The sequence below is a fragment of the Anarrhichthys ocellatus genome, unplaced genomic scaffold (genome assembly GCF_004355925.1).
Source record: "Anarrhichthys ocellatus isolate YVR2014 unplaced genomic scaffold, GSC_Weel_1.0 scaffold6, whole genome shotgun sequence".
NCBI lineage: Eukaryota > Metazoa > Chordata > Actinopteri > Perciformes > Anarhichadidae > Anarrhichthys > Anarrhichthys ocellatus.
Genome location: NW_022280036.1, coordinates 8,271,150 through 8,294,488, shown reverse-complemented (window position 1 = coordinate 8,294,488; position 23,339 = coordinate 8,271,150). Strand labels below are relative to the sequence as shown.

General features: G+C 39.4%; 2 protein-coding genes across 3 annotated transcripts; both read left to right on the top strand.

Annotated features, from left to right (window-relative positions):
• The first annotated feature begins 345 nt into the window (after window positions 1-345).
• LOC116383215 (uncharacterized) lies at window positions 346-10,117 on the top strand. Its single transcript, XM_031846870.1, has 10 exons — window positions 346-3,760; window positions 4,381-4,449; window positions 4,610-5,201; window positions 5,470-5,521; window positions 7,095-7,184; window positions 7,390-7,473; window positions 7,607-7,666; window positions 7,767-7,877; window positions 8,319-8,530; window positions 8,859-10,117. The coding sequence occupies exons 1-10, from the start codon at window positions 3,419-3,421 to the stop codon at window positions 9,146-9,148; spliced, it is 1,902 nt and encodes a 633-aa protein (XP_031702730.1). The 5' UTR covers window positions 346-3,418; the 3' UTR covers window positions 9,149-10,117.
• Window positions 10,118-11,000: 883 nt separating this feature from the next.
• Window positions 11,001-23,215, top strand: LOC116382718 (zinc finger protein 280C). Of its 2 annotated transcripts, none has more exons than XM_031845963.1 (18): window positions 11,001-11,191; window positions 13,337-13,470; window positions 13,656-13,858; window positions 13,980-14,079; window positions 14,206-14,430; window positions 14,522-14,596; window positions 15,276-15,382; window positions 16,080-16,267; window positions 17,509-17,666; window positions 17,768-17,868; window positions 17,962-18,108; window positions 18,567-18,701; window positions 18,799-19,025; window positions 19,741-19,881; window positions 19,958-20,026; window positions 20,124-20,239; window positions 20,325-20,346; window positions 21,225-23,215. In XM_031845963.1, exons 1-18 carry the CDS (start codon window positions 11,004-11,006, stop codon window positions 21,292-21,294), a joined length of 2,406 nt encoding a protein of 801 aa, XP_031701823.1. In that variant the 5' UTR covers window positions 11,001-11,003; the 3' UTR covers window positions 21,295-23,215. The 2 variants fall into 2 exon arrangements, with proteins under 2 accessions (XP_031701823.1, XP_031701822.1); XM_031845962.1 differs by having other exon boundaries at window positions 20,322-20,346.
• Window positions 23,216-23,339: the final 124 nt, after the last annotated feature.

The window sequence follows — 23,339 nt, the reverse complement described above, 5'->3', positions numbered from 1 at the left end:
TTAGGAGACTGTGCATTTATTGTGAAGGGTTCAGACCAGAAGTGGTGTTGGTGTTGGCGGAAATCAGGCGGGCTTTTGAAAACAAGCTAGGTTTAAATTGTTGCTATTAAGACTAATCTCTTTTTAAAGAACTAGAGAAACAAGGAGCGTTTTCTCCATGGCTAAACAGCGGGAGAAAACAACACAGCCCTCCGATATTAATCAGACTTCAGCTCCAGTGGTGAAGAAATCGAAAGCAGCTCGTCGATCTGAAGAAGGTCTGAGAGCGAGGAAGGAAAGCGACCGTCTGCGAGTGAAAACAAGGATAAACATCTCCTACAGCTTCACAAGGTGGAGGAAACTAAAAGAAGAAAATAATATACGAACCGACGCAGACTTCGCTAACTATCTCTTGAACTTGTGAGTATTTGGTGAAAGCCACATTGGGTCATATTTCTGACTGATAAAAGCACTGCGGGACCTCGGTGCAGGACGTTTCTGAAGTGACGTTCTGCTTCTCGTGACAAGTCACGGTGTGTTCAGGTAACACGTGTGTTAATGTCAGGTTTGACAGCTCGGCTTTGCGATGCTAAAATGTGGCGGTGCCTGCAAACTAAAACAGCCTGTTTAAATATCTAATACGGAAGCGGAGATTGCTTAAACATTTCCCCTTTTTCGTAAAATGCTCTTACAGAGCACAGTCCGTAAAACCGTAGACTGTATAGCGTAAAACACCGGTCAGCGTTGGGGGGACTACTTTTTCCTCCGCGCTGGCGAGAAACCAGACAAGAGGACGCTCTGTAAAGTTGGGTTCGTATTGACCATGGCTGTGGCTTGGGAATATGCAACGTGTTTAATGAAAGTATCAGTGTTTTAGAAGCCTGGTACACATTTTACTTGTCATTACCTCCTGCAGCTGCTTTGTGGATTAATTGTTTTTATTTAAAATTCATCTTTAGGTGTTATAATTATTGAAGTTGTATTAGATAGATAGATGCTCTAATGTTCTTATTTATAGGTACTGTATGTGACCACTTTTAAAACAAGACATTTTGTTTCTCATTAACACCCTAAAAGATGTTTCAATTTGAGAATCAAAAATTCAGTATGTAAATAAATATAAGGAAGCACTTAAAGCAGAGCAAGCTGTGAACCTTTTGAGAAACGAGTGGGATGCTGGTGCATCACGAGGGGTTTCCCCTCCCATCTTATGCAGATGTTTTATTGAATGAGGCCTGTTACACCTACAGGAGCTTCAGAAAACTCTGTTCCAAACATTAATATGTCTAAATATCTCTGTGTGTGAACTCAGAATGAGGTTAGTCAAGACAGCTTAAGGCATGGGGTGCAGTGTGTTGATAATAAATTAAAGGTTCTGCTTATTTCAACCTGTTTCATTGTGAAAACACACTCTTTATGCATTAAGCTGAAACTGTAGCAAATATTTAACGATTTTCACTGTATACCCTTAGTTAAAATTATAAAAGACCCAATAGTTGAATGTGGTAATTACTAATCATATTTATTATAGGTTCTTATTACACATTAGTTACATAAAGGTGTCCAAAAATGTCATATACACAGACCTCGGGAACCTAGTGTTCATTTTGGCATTACTGTCTTGTCTGACTCGTTAAGAGGTTGTTCTGAAAATAAATACCACTGAATTAATTTAAAAAATACTGTATATATAAGGTTTGTGTGTGTGTGTGTGTCAAAATCACATTACTGTTATGGAAATTCATTTTCTGTAACCTCACTCATACAAAGTATAATAGTTAAAACTTAAAAGCGTTTTCGTATAGATTTTGCACAAACTTTAAAGCTACAAGGAGGCGCTTTCATTTTGTGTTGATTTTGGCGGTCTCTGTGGACAAAAGCGGTAGTTAAAGCTCCTCCTGCTGAAGCTCTGACTGCAGAGTGAAGGTGGCAGCAAAGCAGGATCTGGATCCGGTGGAGGTCTGGTTGGTGCTTGAGGCCCCGCTGGACTCTGAGCGGGAGGAGTTTCTGTTGAACCTGCATGATTTCATCTGATTTCACCGGAATCTGACCCGGTGACACTGATGACATGCATTAAGAAAAACTATATAGAAATAGACAATCTTCTCGTTTATTTTCTCGTTTACTTATAGTGGTCATACAGTAGCAACAGTATTAAATTGAGACTGTTTCATAACCAGTAAGATTTCCTCACAGTAACTTTAAGAAAGAAAGAGTCCAAGAATAGCCAGTGGACACTCCAGCAACTTAAACCATGTGGAGTTCAGAGGATAGGTTTGTGTTTGTTCTGTAACTCAACGCCATTTAAATGTTTTAACAATAAAGACAACTTTGAACATAATTTCTACGAGTATAGTGTAATACTTAAAGCCAGCCTATTTAGACAACAGAAAGGTTTAAACTTTTACATTAACACCTATAAGTCAAGCAAGAGGAGATCATTTGTCATATAAAACCAGTTATCTCACATGCTGAAACATGGACACACAGCATGCACCTCTGCCCTGTATTGTTGATCCAGACTGCCACCTGTTGGACAAAATCAGATCACACAAAATATCCTCGGGGCGCTACAGTAAGGGTCTCATTTAGAGAAACTGGAAACCAAATCTTGACCTTTGCCATCGACCACTTTTTAACGTTTAAAAATTGGAATAGCAAATATTTAAATGCTGCTGTTACAGTTGGAACCGGAACTAGACAAAGCTGCATGTGCGTTTGCTCTGGTGTGCGCACAGTCAGCTGTTTTAGGGACAATGGTGAGGCAAATGAAGTTGTTTGACTGTGTTTCTAACCTATGTTGTTAATGCATTGTATGTTGATAATTCAATATGTAAATGTATTGAGAGATACTAAGCATTATCTAGGGGAAACATTTAAAACTCACTATGGGAAATCTGTAGTTTTGAATGCCTCCAACAGTGGTGGCCTAGATTTCATAGACTTGCTCTTTTAACAGTACATTAAAAAATAAACTCAGGGTTCTCACGTTTCCTGGAAGACATGTGAAACTGTTATTTTCCCCATTTTCCAGTCATGGAAATCACCTGGAAAACGAGTGGGAAAAGTCAAATATCTTGGAAAATCTTGTGTTGCTGTGTTTCAACATTCTTCTATTTGTTTCTCAAGGTGAGAATGAACTACTGGCCTGTCTATCAGATACGCTTCCCAAAACGAATAACATAACAATATTTGTATTTCAGTTCACTAATGTTTACAATCGATACAGCCGAGCTAGATATAGCTCGTCTCTTATTATATTGACTCCTATCTTACCCGACTACTACACTTCCCAGAATGCATAGCGACAACGTCTGTACGCTCAACGGTCACGTTCACCAATTGCTAGAGCAGACTGTTGGTCGCTGTACTGAAGTCAGAAATGGTGGAAGTCGTCGGTCTATAATTGATCGGGTGTTATCTGTGTACCGATGCCGGGATGTGCTCCGTACCGGGCTGTAAGGGCTACAAGAAGGCGAGGTCACGGGGGGTGGTCTTCCACTCTCTGCCCACCAGAGACCTGGAGCGATGCAGGACGTGGCTAAAGGCCATCCAGAGCCCCAGGTTTGATGAAGATACACCAGTGAGTAAATACGGCAATATAAGAGTATGCAGCCAGCATTTTCAACCGGAGGATTACGAGCCGGACATACAAGCAGAATTTATGAAAACAACGCCCCGAAAAGTCCTCAAGTCCAACGTAATTCCAACTATTTTCTCCGGGAGGCAGCGAGAGAACCTCAGCGCGTCTCTGCCAGCAGGAGACAGGAGCCGGACGGAGGTAAACACGTTATGTTAACGTTACCTGTAAGAGAGGGGGAAGTTGACCACAGTTATTAGAGTTTCACAGCTGTGAGAAAAAGTGAACCCTCAATCTTTAAGGAAAACCTTGTGCGTCATCTCACAACACCTGATGTTCTTAAAGTAACGTTATTTATAATGATTCAAATATATAATGGATTTTTAACACATTTTTGAAAATATGAACTAGTGATTTGTATGAATTGCAATGTAATAAAATGTATATTAATGTTTCAATATACTCCAACAAATATAACTGTCAATAACACGTTTGAATATTGTTTCAGGTCGCACACATTTATGGTGGACATATGTCCTTTCAGGCCTCTATATTTGGATTAAGATACATTTTTACAACTTGAGAAATGGGTTCAAAGTATTTCTTACAGTGAAGCAACAGAATATGCATTAACCCAGATGATTTTAAGAGTTTTTACAGGATTCTTCAAATACCCCCTGAACAATAATTAGTGTCGTTAAATTACCTTCTGGGTTTTTCCAAATGACCAGAGTTTGGTTTTGGTGGAAAAACAAACGTTTCACTTTGAGAGTTGAATGTAATGTGAGTGCTTGTTTAATTTTGTTTGTACATCTTCTCAGCCTTCTTCCTTGAGTGTCCAAGGTACTGGTGTGGATATCGCATCCCCTTCTCCCTCCCTGCCAATTCCTGTGAGTATAACGCATGACATTGCTTGCCCGTTTTCTTTGTGAATAAGTTATGTTAACACGCTGTCAAAAGTTTTGTATGTAGTTATCGTGAACCCTAACTAGCTGAGTTGCACACACAGCTACTTGTTACTAATTTTGACATCTATCTCTATTATCCAAGATGGCCTCAGGAGCTCCAAGCACGTTGTCCCAGCCTCCTCCTCCGGCTGAACTCGGCCAACGTTTGAGCAGCGTGGCATCTGTGGACCGTCTGAGTGAGAGCCTCCAGCACGAGACTGAGTTAAGCTCAACAGCAACATCAAAATCAGATGAGAACGCGGAAAAAGACTTGAGTCAGTCAAAGACTATTGTGAATGACAGCTGTTTGATGGAGCTGCTTAAGAAGTGTCAGACATGTGGACAGCCCATAACCAAAAAGAAGGTGTCTCACTGCAGTGCACAGAAGAAGGTGAAGTGGAGCTGCCTTGGCGGACACAGAGGCGTATGGATGTCATCACCTCACCTTTGGGAGGCGTTTCCTGAAGTCCACCTCCTCACAACTCTTTCCGTTCTCTTTTCTGGAGGCACTTTTACACACTTTAAAAAATGGGCCAAACACCTGCACCTTCATTTTATGGGGCATAAAACCTTTTTTGAAATTCAAAAGGCCTACCTCAACCCAGAAATTAAACCGATGAACAGGACTGAGCGGGAAGGGATCTTTGCAAAGGAGGTCCACCAGCGGCCTGAAGGAAGTCGTCTTCACATTTCAGGTGATGGTTGCTGTGATTCTCCTGGTTTCAGCGTCAAGAACTAAAACGTTTGACAACAAGTGCAACTGCTAACATAAAACACAAGGGAATGTCAGGTTCCTTTAGATCACTGTATATGTGTACGCATCGCTTCACTTCAGTAAACAGCGGAAATTATTGAGTGAGTTAATCAATAACACCACAGAATGAAAAAGACCACTACATTAATGAGCCAGAAACTAAAATCTCAGTACTTGTAACTGAATGTCTTCTTGTTTTTACTTTGAAGATCCTCTGAAGGCCAAGTCGAGGAGAAGAGAGAAGGGAGCTCTATCGTCAAGGTGAGGCAGCATGTACAGGCTATACATGTCAAAGGGGAACTGATTCCACACAACCAAACCGGTTTACTTTTAATGGAGAGCACCGATTAGCACGACAGACTGTTGTATGAAGTCATCTGTGGATCAAGAGGAAACTAAAGCCAACTAAAATTACTCGAGTGACATCAATCAGGGGACTGTGGTTGGGAGACAACAATGTTTGAGCAGAAAGCTCATCTTGAACTGGGCTTGTGGAGCCGAAAGGAAGTGAGCAGGGCAGCCCTGATAACCAGCAATTCATTTTAATGTAATAAAACAAATAGAGAGAGACAGGCAGTTCAACTTGATAAAACTGAAAGGTGAAAACTGGGTTATGGCTTTATTGGATGAACTTCTTAATCACACCTAGTAATGGAGTATGAGGTCACAGTTTTCCAGGAAGTGTAACTCCCCACGGGACCATTAATACATATACTGTATATATTTGAAAAACAAGAAGATGATGTGAGACCTGACCTCTGATAGATAATTCAGTTTAAAAAACGTGCGGCACGTGATGTGCTGGTGCAAGTCACTCCACGAGTAAGTTTATTAAATTTTCCTCAATAAATTTTATCTCCCAAATCTGTATGTAATATATTTGGTATAGATATAAAGAGTAGTGCTTAAATATCTCTCATGCCTGTTGTATGCATTGCCTTGTCTTTTTTTTGTCATATGTCCTTCCATGTATCCTCATCTGTTAGTTCAAAATAAAGTGAATAAAGCATCAATAAAGACATTTCAAGTTTTTTTTTATCTACACAACAAAACAGTGTGCCTTGATTCCCTGGAAACCCCATAACTAATATTTGTTGTCATATTATTGAGATACTAGGGGTGAGACAAGGATCAAATAACTCATTTACCATCAAAAGATGACTTATCATTTAAAAGTTTTGTAGGCAAGAAAACTGATTAGTCGTCTAAGATCTAGATCTTTAAAAAATATGAAGCTCTTTTACTTTGTTGGATACAGACCAGAACTCTATATGATTGTATAGCTCAGTGGTGATTGAAAGCCATGTTTCTCTATTGTGGGGTCAAGAGGTGGTTCAATATACAAGCTGGTAATTCTAGTTTTTACAATATAATCTGTTCAAGAATTTTGAATGAAACTAACATCCAAGCTGTGATTGTCTTTTCCACTCTTAACTGAATCTCGACTATGTTTTTAAACAACTACAGATAAGGATTTTTATAACTATGCCTTCACATCACAATCTTTTCAGCTGCAAGTAAACTTTAGATCCTGTATTTCACGTTTGCTCTAAACATTAGGTTACATTGTATACAAATCTTTAATATATTTACTATTTTTCAATTTGAAGACAAACATTTCTGTTGGTGCTAGTAGTTGGGCAGTTGGTTCACCCAAATAAAGATAGTTGTCAGGTAAAAAAAGGAGATCTAGTCTTTAGTCTTGGTTGCAGTACCTGTGAGTTGAGTTGTTCTTGCAACAACTCACTTTTTTACCAAACATAGCTTACCTTCAGGAAATAAACACCATTCCAATAATTGAAAATATAATATAAAGTTTCCTTTTTTTTTACAGTTATGAAGAAAGATCCTTGATATCTACTGGAACATTTATGCAAGACCCTTCTGCACCATCAAGTCTTGGGTGTGTGTCGGCCTCTGAAAGGTAAGCAGTCACAACCTTGCCTTGTTTTTTCACTCACCAGTTACATGAACAGAACCCCCTCGAAGGGCATTTTATTGCTTTGCGTCACCCTATGGCTTCTGCATTGGATCAGGCGTTCGTGTTGGTGTCACACTAAACCGTTAATCTCCACATGCTGTAACAACTTCTGAATTGTCAGAAGATGACTTTCTACATGTGTCTGCAGAGGTAAACAGCGCCAACTAGATGATGAGGAACATCAGAGTGAAGCCACACATGTGGCAACAGAGGTGGACTGGCTCCAGGACAGGTTCATGTTGATCTTTTTGAGAATGTACATTTCAGTAGGTTTATATGTCTGTCAGTACTGTATCGACTTTCCCAAGATACATTGTCACCCTCTTGTCTGATCCAAGGCCCTCTCTGTAATTTGTCATTTTCAGCTTTGAAGAGATGGAGGTCACAATTGACGACGTTGACTGCAAAAGTGTGAAGAGCCGACTGTAATTTGATACTATATTAGACGGGATATACAGTATATCGTATCTAAAATGTTGCTTCTGTGGCTTATTTGATTCTAGTATCCTTGTTTTTATCTAATAGATCTGACTTGGATAGTGATCTTAAAAGCATTGTAGAAACAACTGAGCTGAGCGCTGTAAAGGCTGAGGACAGCTGTGATGAAGACGTCTACGTACCAATAGTTCCTCAGAGGTACGTAGACGCCTTTGATGAGGCTGCATTTTCCAGAGTCAGGATCTTGAAGTGAATCATATGCACTCAGAATATATTGAATAGAACAAACTTGCTTTTTGGGGTTTTTTATCTTCCTTTAGAAGACATCTAATTTTGTTTCAGTTGTTCCTTCCATCTTCAACTAATTTTTGCTCACATCTCATTTTAGAGGGGAAAAACTTTCCAGATGCACCTATATAGTAGAGACACAGATTCATGTTGGGTTGAATCATAAATAGCCTACTTAAGATTCTGAACAAGAATATTGTTTACTATTCAACCATAAAACCACCTTTCAAACTTATTTATTTAGTTCAGCAGGGTTCATTGGCCTAATAGTGCAAAGAGTAAAAAAAAACTGTCTTTGGATTTTTTATGTTATGCAAACCAGGTGTGTCAGTCTGTTGTCTTTTATTACAGGTCCACAGCCTCTGAGCTTTTACTGGAATGTGAAGAAGAGGAGCTGGAGCCATGGCAGAAACACACTTTACGTGTTCACCTGAAAGAAGAGGAGGTGGAGCCATGGCAGAAACACACTTTACGTGTTCACCTGAAAGAAGAGGAGGTGGAGCCATGGCAGAAACACACTTTACGTGTTCACCTGAAAGAAGAGGATGATGCTGGAGAGTTGAGTATGTTGCACCAAATTCTTGAAGAAATATGTTGGTGTTGAGGTTTTCAAACATTGCAGTTCTGTATTCTTTTTAAAAACGCAAATAACTTTAGAGTCGAGAAATGTCATGTATGCATTTCAAAATGCCCTGCTTCTGTTTGTTGAATATTGATAGTTTATCATTATATTTATGTGGTATTTAGAAATATAAAAGGTATTTCATGGATGGATTGAGCTAAACTTGTAGAATGCCTGTTTGCTGTAACAAACACTCTCACCAGAGATGTTAATTTGCTAAAGTTAACTTGCATCCTGTTTTGATTTGTTCTTCTTGTTTGTTCTCATAGGTAATGATCAAACAGACTGTAAGCCAGATTCTTTAACTCTTCAGAGCTGGTCAGCTTGTCAGCACACAGTAACACCTGAAGTCTTTGGTGTTGTCCACACTTCTGAGGTGCATCAAATCAGCAACAACCCTGTGTCCTTATCCAGTGCCCGGAGTCCTAAAGTATATGCAGCATCATCTACCCAGCTGTTTTCAGACCAGTCCAACCCACAGACTCTCTCGCCACCCTTTTCTCTGCCGTGCTTTACCGTAGTTAAACTTGAATCAACTGGCACATCAAACAAACAATGAATAATTAACTTTAGTGTACCAACAGTCATAATGGGTAAGTTGACAAGGGGTGATAAACATAATGTGTTGAAATTGAATAACATGCAGATTATTTGCACATCCAAGTGACTATTGGCTCTTTCTGTCTGGCGACAGTGGTGAGCCCTGCACACAGCACCTGTTGCCTCATTTTTCAAGTATATTTTTTTTTTTTAAATCCTTTTAGTTAAACCTGTGGTATGTCTGTTACATTCCACATCAAAGATTTTATTGTACATTATTATTGTGTACAGTCAAAATAAATTATTAAATCAAAACCCATGTTCTGGTGCTTCATTGCTTCGTTATTCAAATGCATGGTATGGGTTTATAGTTTCTCTATAATACATTAGGATGTTGTGATATCAATCATTGTAAGTAGCTGTGAAGCAGCATAGAAGTGTTTAGTTTAACCATAGCTGTTTAATAAAGGTTGGTCTAAATCGGTGGTTCCCAAACTCATGCCTCCATCTGGAAGCCCTTTCCACCATCAAGTAACCTGTTTGCATATTTTTATTTCATCAACCATAACATTTCTGGTGCAAACTAGAAAGAACATTTCGGAAAAAAATAATGTTTTGCTTTCTCAGTCAATTTTGGTAACTTTAATTTAGACATGATACTATCAACCACAGTACTACAGTACATGTGAACTACAATTGTGCAGTCTCCTGTTTAATTCAGAACATGCAGGACAATGGCAGCTAAGACTGTTCAGGAACAAGTGCTACTGTTTAGATTTGTGTGTCCTTTCTCTTGCGCTTGCACATTACTGATGGCACAGTGACTAATAGTCAAATGGTGAAAAAACATTTGTTAAGTTTGCATACATGAGCAGAGTGTACAGATGCTATATTTAAATGTGACAAATCTATTAAATTCTTTTCTGTACCATTATCTCCGCAGGGGAGCTTCTTTAGTCAACAGCAGCCACAGAATATTTTCTAGACCTCTCACCCATAACTACTGATCTTCTCCACCATAAACATGCTTGACGAGTCTAGTGAGACTAGTCTTGTGGGACCCAGTGCTTACTGCCACTAACAATCCGGTATGAACAATATGACTTAAGGGGGGGAAATCACATGACCTATATGGACCATGGTATTTTTGACTTTGGAAAGGGAACATAATCATAAGGCTTAACTTAGGGTTTTACTTTTGTCAGGAAGCGCTCAACCTTGTCTTTGAGGTGATGGATCCCTTTACACTGCACAGATAAAAAGGCCTGATGATAAACCCTGAAAAGAAAGAACAGTGTTTTAAATCTCACTGACTCCTAATACTAATATTTGCAAAAAATTAAAAAGACATACATTGTCTAAGTTATTTCATTAATGACTGAATGTGTTTATTTACTTTTTAGAATTTATATTCGTAGTGTGTAAGCTATTATGTTGAGTACGTTAAGAGCTATCTAGGAAGCAGTGTTCCTGTGTATGTTGCTGGTGCTTTTATTGTGGAGGATGTGACAGGAAAAGAAAAAGTGGAAAGAGTTTCTGGTGAAGTGTGTGAGAAGTGAATAAAGTTGCTGACATCTTGGCGCAGAATACGGAACCCCGTGTTTATTATTTTATTATTATTCTAAAGTATAGGCGCAACATTAACGCTCGGCTACAGTAGTATTGATATACTTTTTCGGAAATCATCAAACTAATTCAAATGATAGAATATAACATTCTGTATGTTTTCAACCTTTAATCCGTAACCAAAACAAATTTGAATTGCGTTATTGGAATCAATTAATCTAAAGAAAACATGTGGGTGAGGCCAGGAAGTACTACAAATACACAAAGGAAGTGATGGAACAGAGTGCTCTGATTGGACCAGACAGTCCATGCACTTCCGCTGCTTTTTGGGCTCGCGATCTAATATACCTGTCTATGCTAGCGATACAATTTTCTCACTCCTGTGCGAGGTAGACCCGCACTATCTCAACAATATCCTCCTCAGACCGACGTGCGATGCAGTCCGTATCTCGACATGGCCATTTCTTAAGACCCAGCGGCTGTCTGTGAGAGAGAGGTAGGCTGAAACACACCATGTACATCAAACTCTGAGTGCAGTCTTTGTCCCAACATCCACCTCTCAGTGTGAGCATGCTAACGAGCTAATGTTATGGTGCGGGGATCGATAACCAATAACTCCTGCAACGTGCCGATAGGACGAAATAGAGGTAGAACTGCGTTGACATCGTTACAATCCTCATGTCCACCATGTCGCGTGTTGCAGCAGTTGAAGAGTAGGAGCATTGGGAATCATAACTGTTAGCTTGTTAGCATTAGCTACCTGACCGTTGAAAAGGACAGAGTGGTGAATGTGAGCTAGCTACGCTAACATAACATATGCTCATAAAATGTTAAGTTAGTCCCTTAAGGTTTGAGGGATGCTAATAGCTATGTTTTCATTTATGTTTTAATAACGTTTAATTTGATTGTGAACAGTGTTCACTCAAAACTACAACAGCATATTTACATCCTCAGATGTCGCCTGTCACAGTTAGTAAATGATTATAACCTATGCCATTCTATAGTGTTTTTGTGTCTTTATTTGGGCAAATTTCTATAGCAATAAATACTGTCGCCATCTTGGAAGGCAGTTGAAAAGTTAATAACAACGGGCCCCAATTGTCCCTGATTTAATCAATTTTATTTCTATTCTAAAACATTTGTATATATTGTTCGAGTGGTTTCACGTGTTCTGGCTAACTGTTTCAGAAAGCCCACTTACTTTGAAAGCAGTTATAAATACTTGAGTATTAACATTGGTTAAAATGTCCATGTAAAGTGAAGGGTGAAGCCTACAGCTCTGAGTCCACTGGGTATTATCCCGCGTCTCTGCAGCCCCACTGACCTTTACAGAGTATTTTATCTTCTTTCAGCGCATTGTTTTGGTTTCACGGCCCACAATATTACTGCTCTCAACATCTGTTTCAGTCACAGCAGGCAGCTGTTTTCAAGGAAAAGCCTGACTATACAGTACTTGCCCACCACCAAATGACAGACGGACAGAGTTAGTGACTAGCTGGTGGACATAGTGGAGTATTTAGAACCTAAAGAAACAGATATTCGCCTCATGAGTTGGTGGGAAAAATAAAAGGAAAGTGAATATTCACCGTTGGACTTACAAGTGCCAGGTGCACAGAAACGCCACACCAATTGAATGGAAATGTTGCTCCATGTCTGTAAATAATATGTAATTGTTTGCCAACGTGCTGGCCATAACATCTGTATAAGAGAAATGTGACAATGTTGTGTTTGTAGCTTGTTGTGTTGGCAAAAAAAATAGATGATTATGTCCACTGTTATTTATTTTATTGACAATGGAAGTGGGTACATGTAATGTGAATGTTGTTGTCGTAGTGATGAACCCACAGGAAATTATCATCTGTGCAGTCCAGTTATTTTGTGTTTCAGCTCAGTGTTTTAGTTGTGCCCTTCACACAGTCTACTCTCATCAACCTCGCTTCCAGAGCAGCAATAGGCAGCTGTTTTCAGCAAGAAAGTGCTGACAAACTCATTGTACACTACCTGCTCAACAGTGGAGAATTTAGCAAGCTAAAGACAACGGTGCCCTTCTCTTGAGTTATTGAGGAATCAAAATGGTTCTTGAAGGAGACTTACTTTTGTCAGGTGGCCAAAAACAAGACTACACATGAATGCTGATATTGCTCTGTCTGGTGGAAGTGTGAATAGGCTAACACATAACCAGAACAACTTGAATAACATCTTACTTGTAAAGCGAACAAGTGTGAACGATTCTTTTTAAGAATACGTCTTTGCTCCAGCATTTACACTTGTGCTCTTCCGGGTGTGACTTGTCAAAATGTCAAACGTGTATTTAGTTTCCTTGCCATGTGTTGTGCTTCAGCCTAAACTGTTAAAAGCGGAAAATGTTGAGAAAGATGGTGTGTTTTTACAATTTAAAAATGTCCTGTTCATAAATGTACAAAATAATTATAAAATCTTGGTGTTATTACTATTTTATTCAATATTTTATTAAATCGTTAACCCCGTTTTTTGTCGCTGAATTCATTTTGTGATATAGATAAGCTGCTTGTAAAATATATTTGATCATTGCTTTGCAGTATTAGTATCTAAAAAGTATGTAGTAAATGTACTACAGGAAGTGGTGTTCGGGTTGGCTAAATATTGTGTTTTTCTGCTGCAGATCCACGATGTCTGAACTTTTTATGGAGTGTGTTGAGGAGGAGCTGGAGCCATGGCAGAAACAAGTTCCTGAGGTTCAATTGATAGATGATGATGATGACGACGACGACGAACCTATCTTCGTTGGAGTGCTCTGTATGTCATAGCACCACCATCTGCCTTTTAGTAATACACAAGCTGCTCAGTATTGATAGTTGTGTGCTTGTCTTCCAGCCTGTTGCATATAATCTTTGCTGAGAGTTTGTCTAAGTTTACTTGCATATAAAGACAAACTATCCCGTTGAAGTGCTTATTTTGGCCACTTTTGTATGTTCTTGCAGCTAGTAAGCAGAAGGATGGTAAGCCTAACCGTCCTCCACCTCCTCAGAGGAACAGTGCAGCAAAACAAGAAATACAGCATCCTGCTCCTAAGCCTGTCATTGGCTCCTCTCAAATGCTGCCGTTGTGTCTGGCTGGAAAGGCAATGAACAATACAGCCAATCTGACAACAGTGACCCCACAGCCTGTTATCGTCAATAACCAGGTATTTGTGGTATTCAAATATTTTTCTGCAAATACTGTGCAATAAAAACAAACAGCTGTTAAGTTAATTATCGTCTCTTTCTTTTTTTTTTTTTTTTTTTTTTTTTTTTTTTTTTAAATAGGGCTTTATTGTCACTTCTCCACAATTAGCAAACAGCAGTGAGTTTATTGCCTCTCTTGGGAGCCACTACCCTCCCGGGACTTCATTTACAATCGTACCAGGTAAATCTGAGTATGATATAATATGAGGAGGAAACCTTCTTTCCCCTGATTTTGTTATGTAACAGAAAGGCTTCATTGAAGACATTTTAATCCGGTAATGTTAAGTTTGTGTGTTCTGTCTTTCAGCTGCTCAGCAGCATCTTTTTCAGCAGGTCACGTCAGGCTTAGTAATGCCTGGTGCTGTCCACAGGCCTCAGGTGCAACAAATCAGCAACAATATTGTGACGTTGTCTAACGTGCTGACTCCTGCCGTCTATTCAGCTCAATCCCACCAGATACAACTCAACCGCTCCCTCTCACAATCTTTTCAGACCTTTTCTATGCCTGTAAAGGCCGCGAACAATAACAGAGGTAATTGTATTTTCTAATGTAACGTTTAACATTAGTTCACCATACTTGCAGCAATAACAAATGTTTATGTATTTTGGGGGATTTCCTACAGATCAAAGCTCAGTCAAACGAGTATTGGCACCGCAGCAAACGGACAGCGCGGCAAAAAGAGCCAAGGTTGATTTAGGTAAGTTTCTGTTACTGCGGCAATTTAAAGGGGAAATTCGCCATCTTGTATGTCGATGTCCAATCAGTGCTGATGGTAAATGTAGTCAAATGAAGAAATAAATTCCCCAGTGCGTGCTATATTAACCGAGAATGCAGATGTTTTTCCTGCTGCAGAGCCGTGTTGTGTTCTACATGTCCCAGGATGCATTGCACACAAGTGGCAAGTTCGCTACATTTGATAAATATACAAAGTAGACTCTGAAAATGACAATGAAGGAAATATTCGTACACCTAAACAGAAACAAACCCGTACATCTTCTGTATTCAAGTTTATCTTGTACACCGAACTAAGAAGAGCTTAGTTACCAGCAGCCCCAAAATCGCCCTGCTGGTCTAACACACACGCGGCTCGCTCTCTCGCGAACTAACACTGCTCGCGCTGACATTCAAAGCTGAAGTAGCACTCTGTAGTTCTTCCGTATACCAAGTCCTTCACTGGTATACGGAAGAACAACAGATCTATCGCATGCAACACAGAGAAAATCGAGAGAGCTGCAAGCGTTTTACACACCATATACCTAACTCGGAGAAGGAAAGATAAGGTTGAAAATCTGCAAATTCTCCCTTTAATGATCCAGTTTTGTTGTCTAATTTATGTCAGCACTGTCAATTGCAACATCTAACTTGTTTTTCTGTAGGGACGAAAAAAGCAATGCTTCCAGTGGAAAACGGCATCTTCAAGAAAAAGTGCCAAAGGTGTCAAGAAGAATTCCTCACACAAGAGGCCCTGAAATTTCATATGGGGGTGAGTGAACATATTGTAGTATTGTGTTCACGAGTGGAAATTAAGATGAAAATGCTGTGATAAGTATCCACCTAAAAAAAGCTGTTACTGGCACACAGTTTGATCACAGGGGTGGCAGATTGAAAAGTAGATGTTAGTCATCAAACGTTTAGTTCCATAATATTATCAGCAGAGATGCACCGATACAGATACCATACCTGGGCTTTGTCTATCCGCCAATACAGAGTACCGATCTGGCACCACTTTTTAATTAATACGCTGTATGCCTCACTGTGTGGAAGTGACGATGATCATTCTTTTATAATATGATTATATACATATGTTGTTTTTTATTAAAATAATAAATTGTACACTAGAAACCTGGTAAAAAATCTTCGAATTAAACAGGAGTTATGTAATGTGTATATAGTTTATAAACATAAACATAGATTGGCCCCATTTTCACTGATATCTGATCCAGCTTTTTTAGTCAACGCTCAGTATAAAGTGCATCCTGATTGTCAGAGTCATCAGAAGTCTTTTTCCTAATGGTATATTTTCTAACTGGTCTTACCTGTATCTTATCTTAACAATCTCCCTCAAAGTGATTTTGTCATTTAAGCATTCTGACATCAGTTCTTTTTAAATACAAATGCTCTTGATGTGTTTGCATCAACATGAAGTTTGCCTATTTATCTAAAACATCTCTTTATTTCAGAGCTGCTGTGCCATTGTGGAAAGCGCAGCTCAATCAGTGCTGAATATTGGTGGAAACAAGCGCATCATGCTGGTCTCAGAGTTCTACTACGGACGCTTTGAGGGAGATGGGAACAAAAAGGACACGCAGAAGCCCAACGCCACTTTCAAGTGCCAGAGCTGTTTAAAAGTTCTCAAGAACAACATCAGGTATGATCATATGTTTTCTTGCCCCCATTAAAATTGGGATAAAATCCATTTATTTCCATATGTTATGGTTTATTTGTTTAACACTGCTGAACCAGTGATGTGAGTTCTGTTTAAACCCAACGCTGTGAGGCGTCAAAAACTCTATACAGTCGTTAATATGCTCTCAAAAAGCAGACTGAGACTTAAAGGACTTGCTGAAAATCTGCTCATTGCCACTAAAGAGAGTGTGGATGTCTACCGTGGTCCTCACTGCAGGTTTCCTCTCAGATGGAGGACAGTAGCCGACCCGTTTCCCTCATGAGCCTAAACATGAAAAATGACTGCTAGTTGAGGTGCCGAAAGAACTGTTCCTCTGAATAAATAACTTTGCTTTGGAACATTGCAAAAAAACACCTTCTGTAAGCGGCTTTTAATGGGGGAAACACATTTGTACTGCGACCTCTCATAGACGAGGTCAAAGTTCATCCACATAAGAATTTCTATTAGGGGAGCTGAGGCAGCAGAATGTGCCGGCTGAAAATAGTCCGTGCCTCGCCAGGGCGGCGGTGGCAGGTAGCTGTGGAGGCGCCCGTGGAGCACTACATCATTAGGCAAAACCAAATATTTGTGTAATTGCTGATATTATAACGGTCATTATACATGCTTAGGAAGTGAGGTGCCAGGAAAATACTTAATTTATCTTCAAACCCTTTGGGACCTTGACCATAACCGCTCCACACTACTTGACAGAGGTTTGGTTTTAATGCGCCAATTTTCTATTTAAAAATGGAAATATTCCTCAGATCACTTCAAATGTGCTGCATTATAGATTATGAGCCCACGGTTGTTGTATGTGTGCGATGATAATGTTACAATCTGGTGAATGTAGAGGTAGAATGAAGACCTTTTTTTTCTCACCACCAATTAGCCGATCATTTTCTAGATTAGTTGGGTAATTGTTGAGTCGATGAAATGTCAGACATAGTGAGAAAATGTAAAACAAATGCAAGTTCAGAGAGCCCAGCCAGACATCCTCATATCCAAACCCCAACAATACACAATTCACTATCGTATAAGACAAACCATAGCAGCAAATCATCATAACCTCATAGCTGAAGCCAGCCAATGTTGACATTTGACATGTTGAGTTGATCCTTTCAGCTCTGTTTGTTGTTTAGTGTCTAATTTGTGTGTTTGTGTGTTTGTGTGTGTGTGTGTGTGTGTGTGTGTGTGTATACACACGTACGTCCCCTCTCGTGCAGGTTCATGAACCACATGAAGCACCACCTGGAGCTGGAGAAGCAGAACAGCGAGAGCTGGGAAAGCCACACAACCTGCCAGCATTGCTATCGACAGTACATGACTCCATTCCAGCTGCAGTGCCACATCGAAAGCGCTCACAGCCCGATTGAATCCTCAAGTATGACATGATAGTAGTTACGGCTCAATCTGACAGCTGATGACAGTTTGCTCAAACACCATGGGGACCTTTTGTGATTTTCCTTTTCATTCCTTTTTAAGCCAATTGCAAGATATGTGAGCTGGCGTTTGAGTCGGAGCAAGTTCTCCTAGAACACATGAAGGACAACCACAAGCCCGGCGAAATGCCCTACGTCTGCCAGGTCTGTCACTTTCTACTGAGCTGGGATTTGGTTTATTCTTGAAATGATGAAAACATTCACTGATACTGAAATTCTGTTTCACTGATTCCGCAGGTCTGCAATTACAGATCCTCTTTCTTCTCAGAAGTGGAGACACATTTCCGAAGTGTCCACGAAAACACAAAAGACCTGCTCTGTCCCTTCTGTCTCAAAGTGCTTCGAAGTAGTCATATATACATGCAACACTACATGAAACATCAGGTACGATGCTGCATTTCATTTAGTCTGCTGTGAAGCTACTAAAGACTTTCTAAGAGCTTCATACTCAAATATAACACATTTGGAGTCATGGCCGACAAACCAATGTGTTTACTGTGAATTCATAAGATTGTAAAAAGTATCTTTGCAAGAGTTTGAACTCACTTTTAGTTTGTACTATTAGCTCCAACTCCCACGGTTGGATTGATTTGGTTGTCTGCCTTGCATCTTACCGTAATACATAACAGGCTGACAATGAAACCTGCTTCTCTTCACCTGCCCTAAAGGAGCAATAACTATGTAGAGTTGGAACCAAACTAAATGAATTGCTGCTCTATTAATAGCAATGAAATTAGTTTCTCTCATACTCATTATATTCTTTCTGTGAATACAAATGAAACATCTTGGCAATTAGCCTTTAGTCGCACCACTTATTCATCAAGTTGTTTTTTCTATTTCAGAAAAAAGGGATCCATCGCTGTGGAAAATGCAGACTGAATTTTCTCACCTACAAGGAAAGAGTGGAGCACAGGACTCACTTCCACAAGACTTTCAGAAAACCTAGAGCCCTGGAAGGCCTTCCTCCGGGAACAAAGGTCTGACCCCGTCATAACAACATCAGTAGGATATTCATTTTAGATTTGTTCATACAAATTAAATTCAGTGTCCATGCACATTGTGTCCTCTTTCCAGGTGACCATTCGAGCCTCCCTGGCAGCAAAGACTCCCACATTGCAGACCTCCCCCGATCGATCTGGCTTCATTGTCGGTCCAGAAAGTTTCAATCAGCAAACCAAACCTCCAACCGGTGTTTCAAAGTGTAAATCAAACAGCTCCGGAGCAGGAAAAGCCAAGACGACTCTGATCAAGAAGCAAGATGGCCGGACTACCAGGCACAATCTGGCACTCAGGAATCTCAGGTTGTTAACTCAACTCAGCAGCCGGAGACACGACAGCAATAACTAATTACAGTTTTTATGGAACAACAGAATTCTTTGTTAATACAGAACGATAATTTGTGCTGCAGTTAAAACAAAAAAATGGGTCAAATCTTTGTTATTAAAAGGTTTTAGTACTTTTAGTTTGAAAACTGCCCTTGGAAATCTCCAGCATGTCCCCACTGATACAGAGCCCCACCTCCTGGGTATTTATGACAGGGGGGGGAGCAGATTAATAGACGTTATTAAATCCTAGTAATACACAAAGTGGCTAATTGCATTTTCAATAATTTTTCCTGACAGTCTTCATTAGGCTGGCTAAAAATAATATCCCGTAAAGAAGATGGAGTGGGAGCTGTTTCTTTAACACACTAATGAGTGTGATATTTGGTTAATTGGGCTCAGTAATCAAAAACAATATACTTCCTTTAGTCACATGATGTGGGCTTTTAAGCAGATGAGACATAAGATAATGTAGTGGTGTAACAGAAGAGTTCAGACTAGTAGAATATAATAAGGAACCTGCAGACCTCTCGGCACACAATTAACATAAGTAATTGGTTTGTGCATCTGCTATAATGAACCAACTTAGGCTGGTACCGTTCTAAACATTTATCCCTTTCAGTGTAATCTGACCTGACCCATGAAAAGAAGGTATTCTCAATCTGAATATCATTGTGTTTTGTGCAAATTTCAGAGTCAATGGAGGCTCGTTCACGTGCATCGAGTGCAACACACAAGTCGACGACTTCTTTTCTCATTTCCCAATGTTTTCAAATTGCGGTGCGTGCAAATATCGGACAAGTTGCAAAGTCGCCATTGGGAATCATATGATCAGGTGAGTGGAGAAAAAAAACGATGTTATTTTAGGCCCAGTGTATTTATCTGACAAATCTTTCTTTGTACTTTGTTAGATTCCATAGTACCATAACCAAAAACAGATTTTTGAAAATGGATCATAAGAAAAGCCTCGCTGCATTAAAGTAAGTATGCTTCATTAAGTCTGTTCTGCATTCAATAGTAAACAGTGTTTTGTGATTGAAACTGCTCAAACGTACATTTTTGCTTCCCCCCCCCCAGACTAACCCTGGTCTGTCTCAACTGCGACCTCCTCGTGGACGCGTCAGGTGGTGACCTGATGACCAAACATTTAACCGATAGACCAAATCACATATGCAAAGTCATTCAGGAGAAAGGTACGTGTCTTTCTTCCTGTACCATGGCTGGTGTTAAGTGTTGCACTTTTCTTGAAAAGGTTGTTTCTTCTTTTTAACCCAGCAGATATCAAAGCCAAAGATCAAGTGTGAGTAGAAACCACTACCCACATCACATCTTGTCATCTGACTATCTTTAATCTAGAAAAAATACTGTTGAAGACCAAAGAACATGTATTAAATTCTAAGTCCTGAGATTAATTTGCATCGTTGTTGTTTTTTCTTCCACAGCTAGCTACAAATCTTCTGTGTAAATCACATGTCCTGTGTTCTCCTTTAAGAAAATATCTAAATTGTCTGGTGTCACAATGGCGCCCCCTGTCTTTGCATTAGCCAGTTGGGAAACATCTACCTCCTTATCGACGTAGAGAACTTGTTTTTAAAGAGCCAATCAAATTGTTTAATTTTCAACCTTATTTGCTTAAAGCGATCTTTACACTGACTAACAGCCAGACAGCTGTTAGCACAAAGACACTGTTTCACATTAGCGGTTACAACATCATTAGAGCTGCAGTTGTTAGTCGACCAACCGATTAGTCGATTGACAGAAATATAGTTGCTTATTACTATTTTCATAATCAGTTCTTTGTAAAAGTAATTTGTAATGCAAAAATGGTCGAAAATGCTGTTTTCAGCCATTCCAATGTGGAGGTTTCCTGCTTTTCTCTGACACTGAGACCCACTTGTTTCACATTTTTCTGACATTTTAAAGACCAAAACATTACTCTAGCAAATAAACAGCAGATTGGTCGATAATAAAAAATAATCATTAACCATCATTGATTCCTAAACTTCATTATAACCTCTTTGATTTCACTAGAGTACCAGTTAACAAATGTCCAGTACTGCTGTGTAATATTGTTTGGCAGCAGTGTGTTTGGCCAACTAATTAATAGTAGCATATTGCTAAAGGCTTTAATTATATCTAAAAGATGCTTTTTAATGATGTCCTCTTACTTTTGTGCAGGCAACTCGTCTTGAGCCAGCCTGCTAAAGTCTTCTACGTCTTAACGCCGGTGCCTGCTCAAAGACTATAGGAGAAGGAAAGTGTCACATCTGGAAGTTTCACTGTTGACCAACCAGAGTCACAGCCGATGTTGCCAGAAGCTGATCAGGAAAAGGGTCCCGCAGGAATAACTGTTACTGAAGTTTCCTCTGAAGGACACTCGAAGCAGTCGTCGCTGCCTTCCTGTACATCAGATGGAGTTTGAGATCTGTGTGACGAGTCGGTGGGTAACTCTGAGAGGCTGGATGTCAGAGAGCAGGTCCCTGAGAACGAGACGGGGGAACAACAAACCTAATCGCAATGAACCAGTAAACAATGCTCCTGACACGGAGATGATTTAAGAATAACCGCTTCGTCAGTTGGCATCGTTTCTTTTACAAAAATCAAACATGATAATGCTGGTATTTGTTACTGATCCCCTCAAGAGTCGTGTGTTTGGCAAGTCGATTTCAACAGGTTTTTTTTTTTTTTTTCCCTCTTCTGCACAACTTCCATTACCGAACTATATGTAGTGTCCTTGTATTGATGAACAGAAATACATCCACTACCGTCTTCTTAGTTGCCCTATAAACTACAGAGTTAAATAATTAGTATAGTCGTACTTTTAAACATCAGAAATTAAACTTAAATGATTTTGGCCCATTTTGTAGTTCTTAAAAGTTTCAAAACCTGATTGATGTCCTGAAGGAAACCCATCTGTCATGAAGAGGACGGTGTTCTGCTCCTCGGGGTTTTTGATCTGCTTAACTGAGAAAGAGGAACACTTGACTGTTGACTCACTCAGTGGTACAGAATATACAGGCTCACTTTCTCTACGGTGATTTATTGATGCATTTTAAATTCTCAATGCAGTCCTCTTAAAAGTACAAATACTGAAATAATGTGATGTTGCCTCTTATTCCAATTTGTTTAAGCAGTTTGAGTCCCGGTTCCATCTGAGGTTTGTTTTGCTGTAATCTTGATTTGTTTTAGCTTGTTTGGGCTTTTGAGACATTTTACTTTCCCTTAATCTGTGGTTAGTTGTCATTGAATAACGTTTTAATTATTTTATGAGAAGTAATCTCTAAAACGCTCCCAGTAAATGTAACTTGAGGTTGTTCTGACAAGAACATACAATATCACTGAATTGTTTTACATTGTTTACAGAAAAGTCTGGGTTTATGGCAGAAGTATTGGTCCATAATTGATGTGGTACAAGTACATTATGTTGTCACCAGCTGGTTTCACTAGAGTAACATGTATCTCAACACTCAGAAAGTTGCTTTAACTATCACAAATGATATAGTACATGTATAGATAATGTAAGCATCCGATTTTGTTCTCTGGGAAAAGAGTGTCCGATTTGTGAAATGTGGATAAAACAAAAGTAAAAATGGTAAAGTAATGAATATTAGGTGAAATATACCACAACTATTTGAGGAGTGAGCAGAATAATATGTGTATTCCATTGTGTTCTCAACTATATTTCATTGTCTTCCTTCTGACTGTTGAAAGTGCAAGCTTGTAAAATAAATGTAAACGCATAACATTTGGCGGAGGTACTCAGCGCCACACTTCAACTTGATCAAAATCTGTCAGCCAATTTTTACGCCGCAGCTGCTGGTTGATGAGGTTTCCTTTTATTTTGCATATACGTTTAAACAAAATGTCGAATTCCCTGTATCTCTGGGAATACTTTATACAATATGATTTGTTTACTTTTCTGACTTAATCTCTCAGAATTCATTGTTAATTCCATAGGTTCTTAAGGGTTTTCACTTGTGTAGTATATAGAGCCAGTCTGTAAATGCATCTGTCTATGAGGACCCTGTAAATGTAACGCCGAGTCTGTTTTGAATACATGCCTCTGAAGATATTGTGTTCTCCGTAGGACACATATTCCTCAGATCTATAAAGTACTGGGTTTGGCTCTGTGTTTTCCTGTCTGTTGTGTAAATAAATCTTTAATAGAAGAGGTTTGAGTCTTTGCTGAATGTCGCTCTTGAAAGCAGGCGGACTATTTGGTCAACAATGAACTCCAGAGAGCTCAGACATTTGGATATTATATTTACTTATTCCTGAAATATGTCTCAACTG